This window comes from Entelurus aequoreus, linkage group LG14 (assembly GCF_033978785.1).
Source record: "Entelurus aequoreus isolate RoL-2023_Sb linkage group LG14, RoL_Eaeq_v1.1, whole genome shotgun sequence".
NCBI classification, from domain to species: Eukaryota; Metazoa; Chordata; class Actinopteri; order Syngnathiformes; family Syngnathidae; genus Entelurus; species Entelurus aequoreus.
In genome coordinates this window covers 35,549,810-35,570,117 of record NC_084744.1, presented here as the reverse complement: position 1 = coordinate 35,570,117, position 20,308 = coordinate 35,549,810, and the positions used below count along the sequence as shown (strand labels likewise).

Here is a 20,308-nt window from a genome sequence, read left to right as displayed (position 1 = left end):
CAATCAAATGTTTGGAAGCGTGCGGGTGGGACCTGATATTCAGCTGGGAATGACTACAACAATAAATAAACACAAGACATATATATACTCTATTAGCCACAACACAACCAGGCTTATATTTAATATGCCACAAATTAATCCTAATGCTAGCTCCTAGCTCCTAGCTACTAGCTCGAGCTAGTTATAGCAAGCGATCAAATGTTTGGAAGCGCAGCTGTGTACTCACGTTATCGCAACTGTGTATCCAAATCAAAGTCCTCCTGGTAAGAGTCTCTGTTGTCCGAGTTCTTCCATCTTGACTGCATCTTTCGGGAATGTAAACAAAGAAGCGCCGGCTGTGTACGTGTTGTTGCTGACTTCCCTCGCAAAATAGACACTTCGCACCGACAACTTTCTTCTTTGCTTGCTCAGCTTCTTTCTCCATAATGCAATGAACAAATTGCAACAGATTCACCAACACAGATGTCCAGAATACTGTGGAATAATGAGATGAAAACAGAGCTATTTCGTATTGACTTCAATGGTGTCCGAATACTTCCGTTTCAATGATTGACGTCACGCGCATACGTCAACCCTCAGAGGCGTTTCGAACCGGAAGTTTAGCGGGAAATTTAAAATTGCACTTTATAAGTTAACCCGGCCGTATTGGCATGTGTTGCAATGTTAAGATTTCATCATTGATATATAAACTATCAGACTGCGTGGTCGGTAGTAGTGGCTTTCAGTAGGCCTTTAATGATGCAGTTACATTATAATATCAACTATCAGAGACAGAAACTCTTCATTTAACATAATGTCCTTTTTTGCTGCTTCAACACAGCTCAATCAACACAGAAAAAGGTAAAGTGAAATAACAGACAGACAGGGCTTTGCTGTCCGACACGCACACACACGCACACACACACACACACACACACACACACACACACACACACACACACACACACACACACACACACACACACACACACACACACACACACACACACACACACACACACACACACACACACAATGAGCTAACACACACACAATGAGCTAACACACACACACACACCGCAAAATGAGCTAACGTTACGCTAAAAGCTAATTAGCCTTCACCTCAAACCAGGACTGCGAGCCAGCTGAGCTGCAGTTTGTTTCTAGAACGTCAACGGGCTCTTAGTGTTGTTACTAGTAGTTGACTGGGAGGTGTTTATTTTAATTTGGGGAGAGTCCGCTGCCTGATGCTCACCTGCTAAACACCTATCTGCTAACCCCACCGCAGAAGCACTGACTCCATGCGCACTGAATACGCACTGGACTGTTACCGCTCTGAATACGCACTGCTGATTGGCTGTTACCGCTCTGAATACGCACTGCTGATTGGCTGTTACCGCTATGGTTGTAACCAATCAGATGGTTGTGTGGGTGGGACAATACTGAGTGCTGTGTAGGAGACAGAGGCAGAAAGCAGAGCAGCTTGTTAAGACTTTAGCTTAGCTACTTAATATGTTCGTGTGGAAACTCGTTCGGTACACCTCCGAACCGAACCGGAACCTCCGTACCGAAACGGTTCAATACAAATACAGGTTACACCCCTAATATATATATATATACACAGGGTTTTTCCTGGCTCAAATTTAGGCAGAGGTGGTACAATCCTGACCATACGCCAAAATTTTTACGCAAAAAATTGTAGTTTTTTTTCAATTTACAGTAATATGCTGTAAAGAACACTGTAAAATGTATTGTTGTTTTTGATAATTTGATGGTTAGTTTGCTGTAAAATCATTAGTCAAGCAGATATTTAAGTATTTATTTTTATTTAGACAAAAAATGTTTGGAAAGTATGATAATATACTGTCATATTTGTTGCAATAATGGATACTATTAAAGTTTAAAAGGCATGCAATTTCAAGCAGTACATATATTTTTTATGTCAAAAGGGAAAAAATCCATTACATTTAGTGAGAAAGTAAGAAGTACTTTATTGATACATACGTACAGGTGTTTGCGGGCCAGATAAAAGGATGTCGTCGGCCAGATCTGGCCCCCGGGCCTTGAGTTTGACACCTGTGGCCTAAGCGCTTGCATAAGAGAATAATGCGCTGATAGCTTGTGTGTTGGGGCCACTTTTGCTTGAGACACTCATAGATGATTTTGAAGCAGCCTTCAAGCGCTCTGTGGACAAAAATGTCCACATGTTGTCACCATGAATTATTACATTTTAACTGCCTGTTACGTTAATTTCTCTGCTCTGTTTCACCTGGACTCTTGACTTTCATCCTCGTGAAATCGCTTTTTAAAGTAGTCGCTGATTTCTCCTGCCTTATCTGCAACGCTTTTAAACATAAATGTTACTCTGACAATGAGGAAACTTTTTTTTAAACAAACACGACATGCTTGTAATGCTTTCTTGGGGTGACTCCTTTTAGTTGACGTTGTACCAGTCTATCTGTACCGTCATGAAACTACCTGATCCTATGCAAACTTCTAATAAATTATTCAATCAATCAATATATTATAATTAGTCAGAAAAGGTTGGAAACAAAGCTAACATTACTAGCTGTGTTCACTTACCAGAGACAACATTTTCACAGCACAGTCTGGAGTGTTCTGTAGGAGTCCAGTGATCCCTCCGTATCACGCTCCGTATGGCAGAAATCCACTTGTTACGGCGGTCAACGTTATGCACCAAGTAGCGGGAAAAACACGATTCGATCGGTTTCTTCTTCGGTAGTTGCTTCAGGTCTTTCTGGTGCATTGCTGTCGATATAGCGCCTCTATAGTTGCACACCGCTGCAACTGCATTTAAAATACGTAGCTGCCGCAGTGGGACATCAATCGCTCAGTCAACACAGCTGTGCATTGACTATGCATTGCTCTCTTCGAATGTATTCCTTCTCCTACCAAAACATCTTCAAGAAATACAAATATCCTGTCATCTATTTATCATATTTCCTGCGAACTAAAAACAGGGTCCCTAAATCACTTTGTGATCCATTGTACAGTGAAGCAAATTTACACACGCTAGAAAGTGTTCAGCACTACACTGGTTTGCATGTCTTCATTTGTTAGTTGATGAGTAATTGGTACATGGTGTTGCCCTAGAAAAAAGAGCAGCCACAGCCGAATAACTTCCCATTAATGTATCGTCTGGCCTTCCTCACCGTCAGGTTGGACTGAGGACTTGTGAATATTAGTTGGTGTTGTACCGATAGTGTTGTTTAAACTGTAGCCAAATGTTAAACATTGATAACTAAAAAGGAGGCACAGCAAGGAAGCACTCAGTCTAGAATATATTGATTTCATATATTGTCTCAGGTAAGGCTGCATTGTTGTTGTCTAGATTTCAACTAGTTTACACTGTTATTAAAGGCCTAATGAAATTAATTGTTTTTATTTAAACGGGGATAGCAGATCCATTCTATGTGTCATACTTGATAATTTCGCGATATTGCCATATTTTTGCTGAAAGGATTTAGTATAGAACAACGACGATAAAGTTCGCAACTTTTGGTCTCTGATAAAAAAAAGCCTTGCCCCTACCGGAAGTAGCGTGACGTAGTCAGTTGTTCGCTTCCTCATATTTTCCTATTGTTTTCAACGCAGCTAGAGCGATTCGGACAGAGAAAGCGACGATTACCCCATTAATTTGAGCGAGGATGAAAGATTTGTGGATGAGGAACGTTAGAGTGACGGACTAGAATGCAGTGGAAACATATCTTTTTTCGCTCTGACCGTAACTTAGGTACAAGCTGGCTCATTGGATTCGACACTCTCTCCTTTTTTCTATTGTGGCTCACGGATTTGTATTTTAAACCACCTCGGATACTATATCCTCTTGAAAATGAGAGTCGAGAACGCGAAATGGACATTCACAGTGACTCTTATCTCCACGACAATACATCGGCGAAGCTCTTTAGCTACTGAGCTAACGTGATAGCATTTGGCTCAAATGCAGATAGAAACAAAATAAATAAATCCCTGACTGGAAGGATAGACAGAAGATCAACAATACTATTAAACCATGTACATATAACTACACGGTTAATAATTCTCAGCCTGGCAAAGCTTAACAATGCTGTTGCTAACGACGCTGAAGCTAACTTAGCAACCGGACCTCACAGAGCTATGATAAAACATTAGCGCTCCACCTATGCCAGCCAGCCCTCATCTGCTCATCAACACCCGTGCTCACCTGCGTTCCAGCGATCGACGGCGCGACGAAGGACTTCACCCGATCACAGATGCGGTTGGCGGCTAGCGTTGGCTAGCGCGTCTGCTATCCAAGTAAGTCCTCCTTGTTGTGTTGCTACAGCCAGCCGCTAATACACCGATCCCACCTACAACTTTCTTCTTAGCAGTCTCCATTGTTCATTAAACAAATTGCAAAAGATTCACCAACACAGATGTCCAGAATACTGTGGAATTACGAAATGAAAACAGAGCTTTTTTGTATTGGATTCAATGGGTCCGAATACTTCCGTATCAACCGTTAACGTCACACGCATACGTTATCATATCTAGACGTTTTCAACCGGAAGTGTGGCGGGAAATTTAAAATTGCACTTTATAAGTTAACCCGGCCGTATTGGCATGTGTTGCAATGTTAAGATTTCATCATTGATATATAAACTATCAGACTGTGTGGTCGGTAGTAGTGGGTTTCAGTAGCACCTCTTTGTGCTAGCTCTAGTGTGTGCTAGCATATTGATGTGCATTATGAATTAAGCATGGGCAGGAAGGAGGAAATAGAATTTGATTACATTATTTATGTATAGAATATAGGAGTGCATTTATTCAGCCCTAGGCACGGCAAGTCGGACTCTTCAGTCAAATGGTAAAATGTCAGGTGAACTGATGAATTTATTTGTCCCACCAATTAATAATGTCATCAAAGGCACGTTTTCTCACTGACTGAAAGGAGGCAGACATTTTTTGTTGAATAAAGTGATAATTATTTTTATTTTTCTGAGATTCAGTAGAGAGCTGAATAAAACTATTATAAAGGCGTGGTCATTGACGACTAGATTGTTTCCCAGAGGACATTTTTTGATTTGATTATCGTCATGCTAATGTGATATCTTATTAGGTGTATTTAGTTCCAGTCATTTATATTACACCCATTTATGCTCAATGTAAGACAACCCGCTAATGCAAAATCACTGGAAGCTCTGCACAACAGTCATTTAGGTGTGATGGTTGATCTCTATAAAATTGGGTGGTGTCAACATTGGAAGGTGAGTTAAGATTATGTAAGCGGTACTGCTGCATGATTTTGTCCCAAAATAAAATCCCTATTTCTTTGACTGAAAACTCAATTTCAGTTTGTGATTTTTTTGGGGGTAAAATCTACAAAAGACAACAAACTGCTGGGGGTTACATCATGTTATTTGTAATGAAATAGGCCTATAAAAGAGAATGAAACATGTTATACATACTGTATATTTAAAAACAAATCATTGTGTCTTTATTCATTATTTGTAACAGCATATCAGCTTTTTCAGTATGCCTTATTGCTTTATTGTTCCATTTTTTTGTTAATTTCATTTCTACAATATGCTACGGATGCATAAAAAAACTGTGTTACACAAATGGCCATATGTTTCCAAACAAGGAAAGAGGTCTCTAAGCTGTGTCTTCAAGTTCTTATCACTTATAAAAGTGATAAAGGTTGGGGTTGCTTCTGTAGGTTTTCAGTGTGTGTGTGCTTGTAATGTAACTACAGTACATTACCCAGAAGTCTTAGCGGTAGGGTGATAGTAGAAACTATGGTTGGTACTCGCAAAGTTATTAGCGAGTATCAGTATCCTGCAGAGCTGTAAATGACGAGTCTCTGTGTTGCTAAAACCTGCGTCATTAGGCAATTATCCACCAAAATGTTAAGGAACTTTATGTTCCTGGAACCTCTAGTTATTAGAACTGTTGGTTCCTGTAGAAGTGTGTGGGTCTATCTCTGTTGGGGAGGGAAAGAGGGACCCTTAGGTAGGCGCGGGGCAATGAGTGGAATGGCTGGATGGAGTTGTTGCAAGCTAACTTGGCGGTGGGTGTTGTTCAGACTTCGTGGGGCCATAATGATTTTGTTTGTATGTTTGGTCGTGTTTGTCATCTTTTTTATGTTTTTAGGGTGTTTTTTTTCTTCTCTTTTTAATGGATGTAGATTGGTTGTTCGGTTGTTTCGCTTCCGGTTTTATTTGGCGTTGCGCGGGCTTCGCTTCCTGTTGGGTGGAGCTTCGTGTTACGAGGTTTGTGTCGGTGGCTTGGTGCGGGGGCAGCAAAGCCTTCTTGTTTAGTGTGGGTAGTGTGGCTCGGTTGTTTGGGCGGTGGTGTGTTTGTGCAGGTTTGGATTGGTGAGTGGAATTTCTTAGTGGAGGGTGGTGTTGGTGTCTCTTGTTTGTGTGTTGACGTTTGAGATGACTAGCGGACTGTCGTGGTTTTTCGGCCGTTTTGATTTGAGCGGGTGGTGCTGGTTGTGGATAGTTTTGCAGCTGTTGTTTGTGGTGTGGGCGTCTGTGGCTGCTGGGTCCGGTGCAAGGGTGTGGCCGCTGTTGTAGTTTGTGGCAGCGCGTGTGAATGGTGGTTATCGGGGCTGGCGGGCTTGCTGGCTTTGTCTTTGACTGTTGTTTGTACATTCACTGTACAAACATACATACACATACTGTACAAAGAAAGCACATATGCAAATAATCCAGTTTCATCAAACACATATTAACGTTGTTCCCTCAGGGCAAACTGGGTAAAACGTGGCACAGTGATAAAGCTTAACCTATTTTAACTATAACAATCTACAAGGTTAATATAGTTTGCGTCTTATTTCCCCCCTCCATTTATGTGCTTTCTTTTCAAGTTTTCTTTACAAATAATGTATGTATTGTTGCATTTGATAATAGAGGTAATTATTATTATTATTCAATATCAATAGTGCTATTTTTATTGGTATTTTTAGTGCATCATTTGTAGTGCAATAATGTTCATTGTCATTTCTGTGTTATTGATATTTACTTTGCTAACTGCTTTTTTGCTATAGTTTTTGTAACATATTTGTACACATCATATTTGCTGATGTTGTTCTGTTGTTGTTGTTTTGTCTCCCTGTCTTATAGTCCTGTTGTCCCCACAACTTACCCCTCGGTCTTCCTTTTTTTCTTCTTACTATCCCCTCCTGCTCCGATCCGGCTACGCCAAACATTAATATAAATCAATTTTGTAAAGTCAAATACAAATAAGGCAACAGGAAAAATATCCCACACTTCTCTTTTGTAAAGTAAATATTTGTAGCTGATATGGACATTCACATCGACACTATGATTTGCCTGAGTGGCTGAAAAGGACAAAAAAAAAGGTTCAAGGTAGTCTATACCAATTAATTAATGACGTATGGAAGAGTGGTTTAGAATATTTTTACACTGATATCATGTAAATAAACAGACAATATTAGGTCATATTTATTTTACGAAGTGTAAGCAAATGAAATACAAAGCAATCATTTACAAAACGATATGAAGACAAAGTGTACCGAATTGTTCATAAAAAGTCAGGCTTTTGTACAGAGTGTCCAACAGTCAGAAAGTCAGCCCCTGAGTAAATTATGAATTCGTGAGGGTCAGACGAGGCCTTATGGTCCATTTCAGTCAGTAAGTTAGTTTCAGTTTATTTCGAACATGCACACAGTACAATTATAATGTATTACGTCACATAATTCCAGTTGTTACATTACGGCATGTCCAAAAAGGAGTAGGGAGAAGCAGAACTTATGTCATTCTTAAATATTTGGTATCATAGCAATTTTATCCTATTTGTTTGTCCTCTATTTGTAACACAACAGTGAAGAAATACATGAGTGAATACATTAATGTATCATTAGTAAACAATTATTAAATAAATAAATAAATGATTGCCCTATTAACATATATACATGATTAAAGTTCTCATAAATAAATAGTTAAATCATTTATGGTTCACCTAGGAGATGAATGAGATTATCTATTTAAAAAAAAAAAAAGGTTCAATATGTTTTTCAGGATTATTCTTCTTTGTACTTTGTGAACACTTGTTTCTTGAACTGAATCCAATAGTACTTTGTGTGACTTTCTTGCTTAATCCTTTCCATAATTTAATTCCACATACTGAAATGATAAGTGTTTTAAGTGTTGCACGTGCATACAGATGTTTTAAATAACATTTTCCTCTAAGGTTATATTTTTCCTCTTTTGTTGAGAATAGTTCATTCTTGGCTGGCAGCTTATTGTTTGCTTTGTACATCATTTTAGCTGTTTGCAAATGCGGCAAGTCATTGAATTTAAATGTTTTAAATAAATAAATAAAGGCTTTGCATGTTTCATTGGTAAATAACAATATATAAATAATAAGTGTCAGTGTTTATCTCGCGCCGACGACACAAACACATCGGATTTAGCGTTAGCTTGCTAGCATTAGCCTTCGGTTCACTCGGGTTGAGGCTGACAACTGATTGATTAAATGAAACTTTTATTAGTATATTGCACAGTACAGTACATATTCCGTACAATTGACCACTAAATGGTAACACCCGAATAAGTTTTTCAACTTGTTTAAGTCGGGGTCCACGTAAATCAATTCATGGTACAAATATATACTATCAGCATAATACAGTCATCCCACAAGTTAATCATCAGAGTATATGCATTGAATCATTTACATTATGTACAATATTTACAATCCGGGGGGTGGGATGAGGAGGGTTTAGTTGATATCAGCACTTCAGTCATCAACAATTGCATCATCAGAGAAGTGGACATTGAAACAGTGTCGGTCTGACTTAGTAGGATATGTACAGCGAGCAGAGAACATAGTGAGTTCAGAAAGCATAAGAACAAGTATATACATTTGATTATTTACATTTGGTTATTTACAATCCGGGGAGGTGGGATGTGGAAGGGGTAGGGTGTTAGTCAAGGGTTGAGGTTGACTGGAGGTGTTGTTTTAGTGCGGTTTTGAAGGAGGATAGAGATGCCCTTTATTTTACACCTGTTGGGAGTGCATTCCATATTGATGTGGCATAGAAGGAGAATCAGTTAAGACCTTTGTTAGATCGGAATCTGGGTTTAACGTGGTTAGTGGAGCTCCCCCTGGTGTTGTGGTTATGGCGGTCATTTACGTTAAGGAAGTAGTTTGACATGTACTTCGGTACCAGGGAGGTGTAGTGGATTTTATAGACTAGGCTCAGTGCGAGTTGTTTTACTCTGTCTTCCACCCTGAGCCAGCCCACTTTGGAGAAGTGGGTTGGAGTGAGGTGTGATCTGGGGTGGAGGTCTAGAAGTAATCTGACTAGCTTGTTCTGGGATGTTTGGAGTCTAGATTTGAGGGTTTTGGAGGTGCTGGGGTACCAGGAGGTGCATGCGTAATCGAAAAAGGGTTGAACGAGAGTTCCCGCTAGAATCTTCAAGGTGCTTTTATTGACTAGAGAGGAGATTCTGTAGAGAAATCTCGTTCGTTGGTTGACCTTTTTAAATACCTTGGTTGCCATTTTATCACAGGAAAGATTAGCCTCTAGAATGGAACCTACTACACAAATGGCTACTTTTACAGCATGTAACAAAGTAAATTATGAACATTTGATGATTTCATTCCACTAGTACTGCCTCCTTTATTTCACATTCAGCCAACAAAGTCTGAGTAGTAAGCCACTTCGAAATCCACATTTACACGTTATATTCCTCTGTAAAGATGTTTAAAATACTAGATCTGACCAATCTAAGTCTATGAGCACGAACTGATGTAGCCTACTCGGATGAGAGGAGAGACGTCTCCTAACACAAACCAAACAGTCCAGTTGCTATCAATTGACTGCCCTGGGATCACAATAACTTGGATAAATGAGAACATTCATAGACACATTTAAAAAAGTCCGTACACTTCTCGTAGCTTCGCGTACCAAAATTAATTTGTAAAAAATATTAAACAACAATAAAGTGCATATAATATAAAGACTACGGCTGAGTTAATAAAGTGCAAGGAAGTTACACTAATTAGAGTTTTTCAGTACACAGATACCACACAAAAGTTCCTACAAGTCGAAAGTTCCTTTAATTTTTTTCCCCCTCCGTTGTCAAGTTTGTTGTAATAGAAAAACACAAGAAATAAGAAATAAACAAGTCGTCCTCACATACTCAGCAATTGCGGCCGTGTGTTCGAAAAATACTTTTTAGGAAGGCCACAGCTGTGTTCAACAAATCAGCGGTCAACAGCACAGCCTGCCTTTCGAACGTACCAGGAACCTTCTAAAAGTACCACCAAGCAGGCAGAACTAAAACAGTTCCTGAATAACGAAATCTACCTGGGTAGTTTTTGGTGGAAATACAGGGGGAACTTTATTTACCTGGGTAAATGGGAAAGTTCCTGACAAAGTTCCTGCGTTCCGTGTGTTCGAAAAATACTTCTTAGGAAGGCCACAACTGTGTTCAACAAATCAGCGGTCGACAGCACTGCCTGCCTTTCGAAATTACCAGGAGCCTTCTAAAAGTACCACCTAGCAGGCAGAACTAAAAACAGTTCCTGAAGAACTAAATCTACCTGGGTAGTTTTTGGTGGAAACACAGGGGGAACTTTATTTACCTGGGTGAATGGGAAAGTTCCTGACAAAGTTCCTGCGGGGGAAAAAGGCCCATTAAAGCAAGCAAAAAACATTCTGCACACAGTTGTATGGACGCTCCCTGGTCTATCAAGGTGGATCTCTGCACATGCAGCAACGACTTCACCTTTAGCTACCTTCGTATTAATTACAGAATACTTGCATGACGCAAGACACCTCGTAATAATTACCGAATACATGCACGACGCAAGACACTCACCTTTCTTTCTGATTTAAAATAAATTCTTCGAGCAATGGACAAGCAGTGAACCTTGTGGCACACCTCGTCACTGGGGATGGGGGTGAGAGTTTCTTTACAGTAACTGTTGCTTGTTATAGAGCGGTACAAGTGGAGCCTTTTGAGGGCTGTACCAGTAAGATCATCGGTTTAAGGACATTGTCTTTGGGGATACTTCTCTCTAAAGACAATGCTCGGACATTTTGAAATTGTGGGGCATAAAACTTGATCTTGTTTCAAAACAAAGTTGGAGAGCAAGACCATGGCCGCCAAATGCACGGGCCTACCTGGGCTGAAGCCCAGGGGCCCCACCCAATCATAGGCCCCCAATCTTGATGGCGGAATGCAATGATTGGTGTTCATAGCGGTCAATCACAGACAGCTCTGCTTTGTTTAGCGATTGTGTATACTCTAGGGGTGTAACGGTACGTGTATTTGTATTGAACCGTTTCGGTACGGGGGCTTCGGTTCGGTTTGGAGGAGTACTGAACAAGTTTCCACACGGACATATTAAGTAGCGTACTGCACGTTGTGTAAACAATGCACACCGAGGCACAACACACAGCATGTTAGCAGCGACGGGGCTACGATAGACTGACCATACGTCCTCTTTTCACCGGACATGTCCTCTTTTGCGGGGCTGTCCGGGCGCAGTTTCTTAAAGCCTCAAATGTCTGGCATTTTGAGTTGGGATTGCGTGTATTTTCAATGTACCTTCAGGGTTAAGAAAGGGTTAAAAACAAAACAAATTGTGTGCGCAGCAGCATTCGTGAGGGAGGGGCAGAGACAGAGAGAGCGAGAGAGTTATGATAAACGCGCATGCGTCGCCAGGCTCTGCTTTTTATCAATAGATTTATCAGATTAAATTTTTTATTATCTATAGCAGGGGTGTCAAAAGTGTGCCCCGGAGGCCATTTGCGGCCCACAGCTAATGTTTTAAAGGCGCACGGCACATTCTAAAAATACTATTAAAATAAACAAAAACATAACAAAAGTGAAATAAAAAAGCTTAAAGGTTAAATGTAATTTAGAAAAAGTTGCAATGTTGACTAATAAAACAAAGCTGTTTTTTTTTCTTTCAAACTGTCATTGCTCAAAAAATAATATTGAATCAAAATCAATGTTATTATGAATTATTGACTTATCCAAGGTTCCGATTACTTCACATTAAATATTCCACTAAGAAAAATATTTTTGGTGGAAGATTTTGCAAATTTGGTAAATAAATAACCACAAAAATCTATATTTTGTTGTTTTCGTACTGTACCGAAAATGAACCGAACCGTGACCTCTAAACCGAGGTACGTACCGAACCAAAATGTTTGTGTACCGTTACACCCCAAGTATACTCTCTTTCCCATTTGCGTGTGATATATGCACATTAGGGGTAAATTGCTCTGCATAAAGTGTAGAAAATACAAACCACTATTATTATTAGTTCCGACCGCCTTATTTAAATGAGGTTTTTGCATATACTACATGCTGTCATCATGGACACACTCATTTACTGCACACTTATGTTATCATGCTCCTACCTGTGGCGTTTTGCTATGTTTTGCAACATGCAGCATGCATGTACCACTTTTTATGGACTTTAAAAAAAAAAGAAACGTCATTAAAAAGCAGGCACCAAAACATATCAATGACATTTGTTTTAATCAGCCCCTTAAGTCCTCCAGCAGTTGTAAAATTACAAAATGATATTGCTGAGTAGACGATATGTCTATATTTTTATTTTTGACAGTCCATATATGGTGATGGCATTGTCTCCTTTGTCACAGCAACAGCCAGTTTGCAAGTCCTTTCTAGGCGTACTAAATAAAAATGTAAAACAGCGGCCGCAGAACAGTTTTAGTCTTGATAAATTACACTGTGCGTACTAAAAGCAAACAAATGTGTTAGAAATTGCAGGCAGCAAAGAACATTTCCCTACTGGTGTGAGAGGCAATCGTCCTGACTGCCGAGCTAAAAGCACCCAGACCTCCAGTGAAGGGAGGATAGCTTTTTCTCTTACACATATTCGTTAAATCTCTAATAAAGCTCACCAAGTCGTCGTCAATTTTCAGATTCACTATCTTAGATTCATTTTACAGTATGATTGTTTGAAGCAAAGAAATTCAATTCTCTCATGGCCACAAGTAGGAAAGGGAGACATCCTGCTTCCTCTAGGTCTTTGCAAAATGTCTGTCTCTTCTTTCTCCACTAAGTCTGATAAACTGTTCTAAAGGGGGGTTAGGTTGTCCATGTCCCATCTGACTCCGCTTTCCATGGTAACTGCTCCTCTGCAGGCTTATCTTGACAATTATTGCCGTTCGATAGTACCTCACACCGTCATGTCAGGGCTACATTGTGTGTCCCTTTTAAAGTGTGGCACTTTAAAACTAACCATTTACAGTAATACCTAATGATAGACTATAATACCTTAGCATGTAGAAATATGATGGGACTATCAATATATCATCCCATTAGGTGTGTATGTAATTGAGCAATATATGTAGTTGGCAATGAAAATATTCAAATCCTTCACCAGCCATATTCTTGAAGTTAACATGCGCCCATCACAAAGAAGATGTATTCATGAATGAAATTATTTCTTTACAATGTTGCTGTTTTGTTGAGTAAAATCACTTTTTTTTTTTCAAACCATGCTTTCTGGGCTGAGGGCAGGGGTGTTCAGGTTTGGGGAGGGTCCCTACAAGCCCCTCAGCCCGCCTTAGATTAAGCCATAAGAACATTTTTATTTTTACGTTCGCAGGTGCTGCAGATGTACCTGCCCTTCTGTGGCATAGCTATCTCAAATGCCCAACTCTTTGCTGCCTCAAGGAAGGAGTATGACAGAAGTCGGGTAAGTTTCACTAGATGGTAATCCCTTCCTATCGCTTGTATTAGAATTATTTACCCCACCTCGATGCACACATCATCTATCCCCTTGCTTCCCCCCTACAGTGGGCATCAGAATAGAACAGCACATAGCCCTGACATGGACTTGTCCTCTGGATGTGAGAATGGGATAAATTCCAGATTAAGCCTATTGTCATCTCCAAAGGAATGTTATAAGATACACTATATTGCCAAAAGTATTTGGCCACCTGCCTTGACTCACATATGAACTTGGACTGCCATCCCATGGAATTGTCCAAAATGTTTTGGTATCCTGGAGCATTCAAAGTTAATTTCACTGGAACTAAGGGGCCAAGCCCAACTCCTGAAAATCAACCCCACACCATAATTCCTCCTCCACCAATGAAGTCCAAAATGTAGCGTTCTCCTGGCCACCTCCAAACCCAGACTGGTCCATCAGATTGCCAGATGGAAAAGCGTGACTCATCACTTAAGAGAAGGCGTCTCCACTGCTCTAGAGTCCAGTGGCGACGTGCTTTACACCACTGCATCCCACGCTTTGCATTAGACTTGGTGATGTATGGCTTAGATGCAGCTGCTCGGCCATGGAAACCCATTCCATGAAGTGCTCTGTGTACTGTACGTGGGCTAATTGATAGGTCACATGAAGTTTGTAGCAACAGACTGTGCAGAAAGTCTTTGCACTATGCGCTTCAGCATCTGCTGACCCCTCTCTGTCAGTTTATGTGGCCTACCACTTGATGGCTGAGTTGCTGTTGTTCCCAAACTCTTCCATTTTCTTATAATAAAGCCCACAGTTGACTTTGGAATATTTAGGAGCGAGGAAATTTCACGACTGGATTTGTTGGTCAGGTGGCATCCTATGACAGTTCCACGCTGGAAATCACTGAGAGCGGCCCATTCTGTTTGGAGAAACAGTCTCCATGCCTAAGTGCTTGATTTTATACACCTGTGGCCGGGACAAGTGATTAGGACACCTGATTCTCATCATTTGGATGGCTGGACAAATACTTTTGGCAATATAGTGTACATTGAATAAGGGCTGTCATTGATTTAGACAAAAGGAACAATATGAGATCACAGTTCTGTGAGAGTGAAATTATTTTGTGTCCGGTTTTATATTGGGTTGGCTCGACCATACATAAGAGCCTAATTTGCTTTGACTGGCGAAGCTAATCATGTTCAATTGTTCTATTGGTTTGTAGTTCAAGAATAGCCATTATATTACGATGTAACAGCAGAACCAAGCATCTTAATTGTAAAACGTTTGCAGTGCATCCTGCTGAAAGCTTATTGACCACTTTAGCTGCAACAGTTGAGGAGTTATGCCAGTGGTGTCTTTGTTGATGTTCAGGCACTCCTGGAGGTCGTCAACGACCTGTTTGAAGAACAGACTGACCTGGAGAAAATTGTCAGGAAGATCATGCACCGTGCCCAAACATTGCTGAAGTGCGAGCGCTGCTCCGTCCAGTTGCTGGAGGACATTGAGTCACCAGTAATGTTTCTTTATTTTTATATTTTTTCAAAATTTTAGCACCTCCAACTTTGTTTTTTATCACTTATTTATTAGAGCACGTTTAAAGGAAATGTGTGTTTTCTCTTTGAATGTTTCAGGTGGTGAAGTTCACCAAATCTTTTGAGTTATTGTCTCCAAAGTGCAGTGCTGACACTGAATTGAGGTATGTCTGCTGGTTTCAAATTGACTCTGCTTGTTGTCCACGCCCACAGAAAAACCCTCCCCATTGAATGTTGCCAAATGGAAAGCATCTAGTTTTGATTTTAATTTTCTGTCTTTTCAGTGCTGTAACCTTTTCTCTCCCTGGTGCATGTTAAAGCTTTCATCAACGATAAATGCGAGAGGACTGAAAGCAATATATACACTTATGCTGTGGGAGCACTGAATACCAAGCAATACTCTTGTGTCTTTAATTTGTTTTGGAGAATTCATTTCAATGCTACTGTAGGCATGGCTTGCTGTGGGAGGATAGTTTTACAATGTGTTGCACCATCAATTATTTTCGTGCTTAAAACAATTGCTGTCAGATAACTGATTCAAAAATAACTAACTTAAATAGAAAAAGGAAAAGGAAGAGCATGTCCGTCCACATCTTACATGTTCAAAAACATTAAGTACCTCCAATCTGACCTAAGGTACATTTTTTTATTGGGATTGTTAGCATTAATTTACCAATTTGGATGCGTTTTGTTTTTGCTGTCTGCAGTAGCTATATCATACTGGGAGCTGTAAAGGAAAAGGACTAAAACACAGCTCAGTAGAATAGAGTATGAATGTACTGTAGTTCTACACCTCGTCAAGCTGTCTTATTCAAAACCACAATTGATACTGATGAATCAATACTATACATCTCTGTAAAGGCAGACAACCCTCTTTTATTGTATTTACGCTCTTATGTTGTATTTACGTTTATATTGTATTTAAATCAAATGTAAAGGTATACCTTTTATTGAATGTTACTTAATTCTTGGGCTGTATTCGACTAAGGATTATCATAGTCGAATCTGATTAGTAAAATTTTGCCCATAGTTGACGATCAGTCGACTTAATGGTATTTTTTAAGAGATAATAAAACAGATGTTGTTATTTAGTTGTGTATAAGGACAGGTCACTAGCTGTCAGTAACGTCACATGGATGTTCTCTAACATGCACAGTGGCGGGCCGTGCCTTTCTCACATAGGCCTTCAGTGATGTCCTACTTAGTCCGACTTCACCTCTCAAAATACCTTAATTCATGTCACCACATGGACACGGCTGGAAATACTATAAAGAAACCCACTTGCACACAATTGTTCATTGAATCCCCTCAACAGTGTACAAAACGGTCTATTTTTCGGCACATTTAATATTCAATAAACCTGCTTCAGTTATTACTATATTATTAGATATTATTATATCTTACGTGGTACTGTTAAAATTAAAAGAATTGTATAAAACAAATGAAACATGAAAAAATTAAGAAATACAATATTTGAACTCACTATTTGTAGCACCCATTCGACGCCGTATAAGCCAGTGGTACCGCTTGTAGCTTCCAGTGTCGGCCGACCTCGTCTCACAAGATGTAGTGTCTCTTAAGTATCCTTCTTGAAAATGGCCTTGCAAATATAAATATGCCACCTAATCAACATTTTGCTCTCCTTCTTTGTGAGTACTGATGAGTTTTCTGGGGCTTTCTATGGCTCGTATGGCTCCGGTGCCACTTCCTGTTTTCGCAACTTGTCATTGGATACTCACTTGGGACTCCCAAATGAGTATCCAATCACAGCGTAAGGCTGGCTAGAAGGCCTTACTGACAACAACTCGTGATCTGATTGGCTATGGCAGTTGTCTTTTAACCGTATGTCCCCGTTCACTTACAGTGCACAGACGCCCGCATTGTTGATTCTGAAGGCAGATTTGGTACAGCATGGCAACATAAACTAGCTGAATTCTGATTGGATACAAACTCTAACCTAAAAACAACAGCACTGGAAGGAGCATACTTTGACATGAAGAGGATATGAATACTTTTAGATATTTAGGGAAAGTAAATAAAAAATTACTTCTATCTTTAATAATGATCATTATTTGTGGTTATGTTAGGCCAGCAGAGAAGGCCTTGCTGGCCCTGACGGCACACCACTGAACATGCATATATAAATATTCCAAGTTATTTAAATATTTACGTAAAAAAATATAGTCTTTCATTAAAGTGAAAGTTAAAGTACCAATGATTGTCACAAACACACTAGGTGTGGTGAAATGTGTCCTCTGCATTTGACCCATCCCCTTGTTCACCACCTGGGAGGTGAGGGGAGCAGTGGGCAGCAGCGGTGCTGCGCCCGGGAATCATTTTTGGTGATTTAACCCCCAATTTCAACCCTTGATGCTGAGTGCCAAGCAGGGAGGTAATGGGTCCCATTTTTATCGTCTTTGGTATGACAGCGGCCGGGGTTTGAACTCACAACCTACCGATCTCAGGGCGGACACTCTAACCACTAGGCCACTGAGTAGGTAAGTAACAAAACAAAGATCTGATTTGCGGCTTTTTAGAACCTCCAAAAAAGGTTAAACCAGAGTTATGAGGTTTCGGTTATGGCGCAGCAACAAGATAACATCAAACTTGACAAAATACAAGAAGTCTCTCTAACAAAGGCTCTGTATGTGAACCAGCGGAAGGATGATTAACATTGCAAAAGGAGCGCTACACTTCAGCAATGAGGCGGTGCGTCCCAGCCTGTCTAATATCCAGGGGGCCGAAAGGCGGGATTCGGCCGGCAGAAGGCGTGTGATGGTCCGGCGAGCTTCCTGTCTGACAGCAGCGCATTCCGATGAGCCTCAATCACGTCCCCTACATAGAATCATCCTCCCAATGTTTTTATTAAATATTCTTGTTTGCAAACAAATAGATTTGATATAATAAGTTATGTGGAAGGCCAAAACACAGCCAGCTGTTTACACCAGGAAGCAGTGACCAGAAGCAATGATCGCTCTCTTGTGATGGCAAACCACAAGAGTATTTTACTAATATTGAAAGAAGATATGTTGAACGCAATCAATCTATCCTTCAACACAACTGCTGTATGCAAGGGACCTTGGGGTTGACAGCTCGGCTTGCCTCTCATTTGGCGGACTCGGGTTCAGGTCCTGGGCGGCAGGGATGGGCAAGCTACTTGGAAAATGTAGGAAGCTAGGCTACAAGTTACTCTTGATTAAATGTAGCTAAGCTACAGGGGAAGCTACCCCCAAAGAATTGTAGCAAGCTACACTATAAGCGACACGGCAAAAGTAGCTTGCTTCATAAAGCTACATTATATAAATATATAACTTATAGTACAACTTTGCACCAAACAAGAAAAAAATGCTCAGTTTGATTGTTTATTAAAAATAAATACTAGCTACAAACATGCCTTTTGTCTTTTAAAATTGCCTACCATGTACAAAATGAGGGAAAACACACAGGGAACAAATTCAATAAAATGCAGTGAAACAATAATAATGATAAATAAACACCATAATATATACTCTAACGATGACTTTTCAGCACAGGATAAATTACTCTTAACAGAAACCACACTGGAAAAATGTCAATAACCTAAACATATTTGTCTCACAAAAGAGACATTAAAGGGGAAGTGCACTTTTTTAGAATTTTGCCTATCGTTCACAATTATTATGAAAGACATGAAGACGGATAGATTTATTTTGATGCATTTCAATTTGTAAATAAACAAATAAAAGTCAGCTTACAGCAAAGCCAATGGGAGGTCCTCTATTCCGCCTATGAAACCCAATAAATAACCATCCAAAAAGCGCCAAAAATACTTTTTTTTACATGTTGTGACTTGAAAATTAACCAAGTACTAGTGATTATAAGCGCTAACGCAGACAAAGTTTATGCTGCTTTGTTTACATCATCGAGTAGTCAGCTGTTTCCTCGCTTCCCTGCTCCTTGGTAATTTATTATAGATCATAAATCTTGCATCTCACCTGGGCAGAAGAAGGCTGAGGAAAATTCCAACAAGTTGGTACATTTTGACAGCCAATTTAGATCCGGTAATGGCGAGAACGACACGATTGGCCTGTCCGCAATGTATTGTCACGATTGGTTAAACCAATCGTGACTCATCATAGTAAACCAACCAATCATCATGGATTTTTCCCATATATTTTTGTCCCCTGCCCATGAAGTTGCACTAGTCCATTTCTATCTCTTTTTTTTCTTTCTCTTTTCCCTCTTTTTTTTTTGTAGCTTTGTAGCCAAACTACCTGCTACATGGGTCTAAAAATAGCTAAACTACAGAAAACGCTATTCGTTTAAAAAGTAGTGAAGCTACTGGAAAATGTAGTTAAGCTACATAGGTTCGCTACATGTAACGAAGGTAATGGGGGATTTGTTGCACTTTTGCTTCATGGAAGCCCAAGGGTCTCCATTGGCACACCTACTTTAATTGTAAAGCATAGGCATACAATATGCCTGTGGAGTGGAGAACAGGGCAAAGAGACTAAACATAATTCTAACTACACTCATTAACACAAAATAATATTACAACACATAACAGTTGTTTCAAAAAGGAGTAGGAAGAAGCAGAGCTTATTTACTACTACCCTTTTTCATATCATAGCAGTTGTATCCTGGTTGCAGTTAGTCCAGAACGGGGCAGCACGACTTTTAAAAGCGGCCAGGAAACACGAGCATACAACCCCAATTCTTGAGACTTTGCACTGGCTCCCTGTTCATTTTGGAATTGATTTAAAACATTTTGCTGTTTGGTTTTAAAGCTCTGCATGGACTGGCACCTCATTATATCTCAGACCTCATCCAAATTTACACTCCTGCACGCGCTCTGAGGTCCGAGAGCCAGCTCCAGCTCGTGGTGCCCAAGACCAGACTTAAAACCAGGGGAGATAGGGGCCCCACTTTAATTCTCTGGCTTTTAACATTACGTTAGTTGTGTGGTCCTCTGTGTTTTTAAATTTGTATTTCTATTTATTGTTTTAATTGGCTTTACCCTTTAAAATCGTTTTTAATCATATTTATTTTTATATTGTTTTTATTCAGTCATTAGTGGCGCTAAGGATAGTATTTGAATCTTGTTTTTAATATTTTTTTGC

The 20,308-nt window shown here is 39.9% G+C and overlaps 1 protein-coding gene across 1 annotated transcript in view; it reads left to right on the top strand.

Annotated features, from left to right (window-relative positions):
• Positions 1–20,308, top strand: part of LOC133664282 (dual 3',5'-cyclic-AMP and -GMP phosphodiesterase 11A-like) — a 129,557-nt gene that overhangs the window by 39,706 nt on the left and 69,543 nt on the right. Inside the window, exons 3-5 of the mRNA XM_062068794.1 lie at positions 13,588–13,677; positions 15,049–15,189; positions 15,309–15,373. Coding sequence (XP_061924778.1) covers positions 13,588–13,677; positions 15,049–15,189; positions 15,309–15,373 — 296 coding nt within the window. The remainder of the gene's footprint in view (positions 1–13,587; positions 13,678–15,048; positions 15,190–15,308; positions 15,374–20,308) is intronic.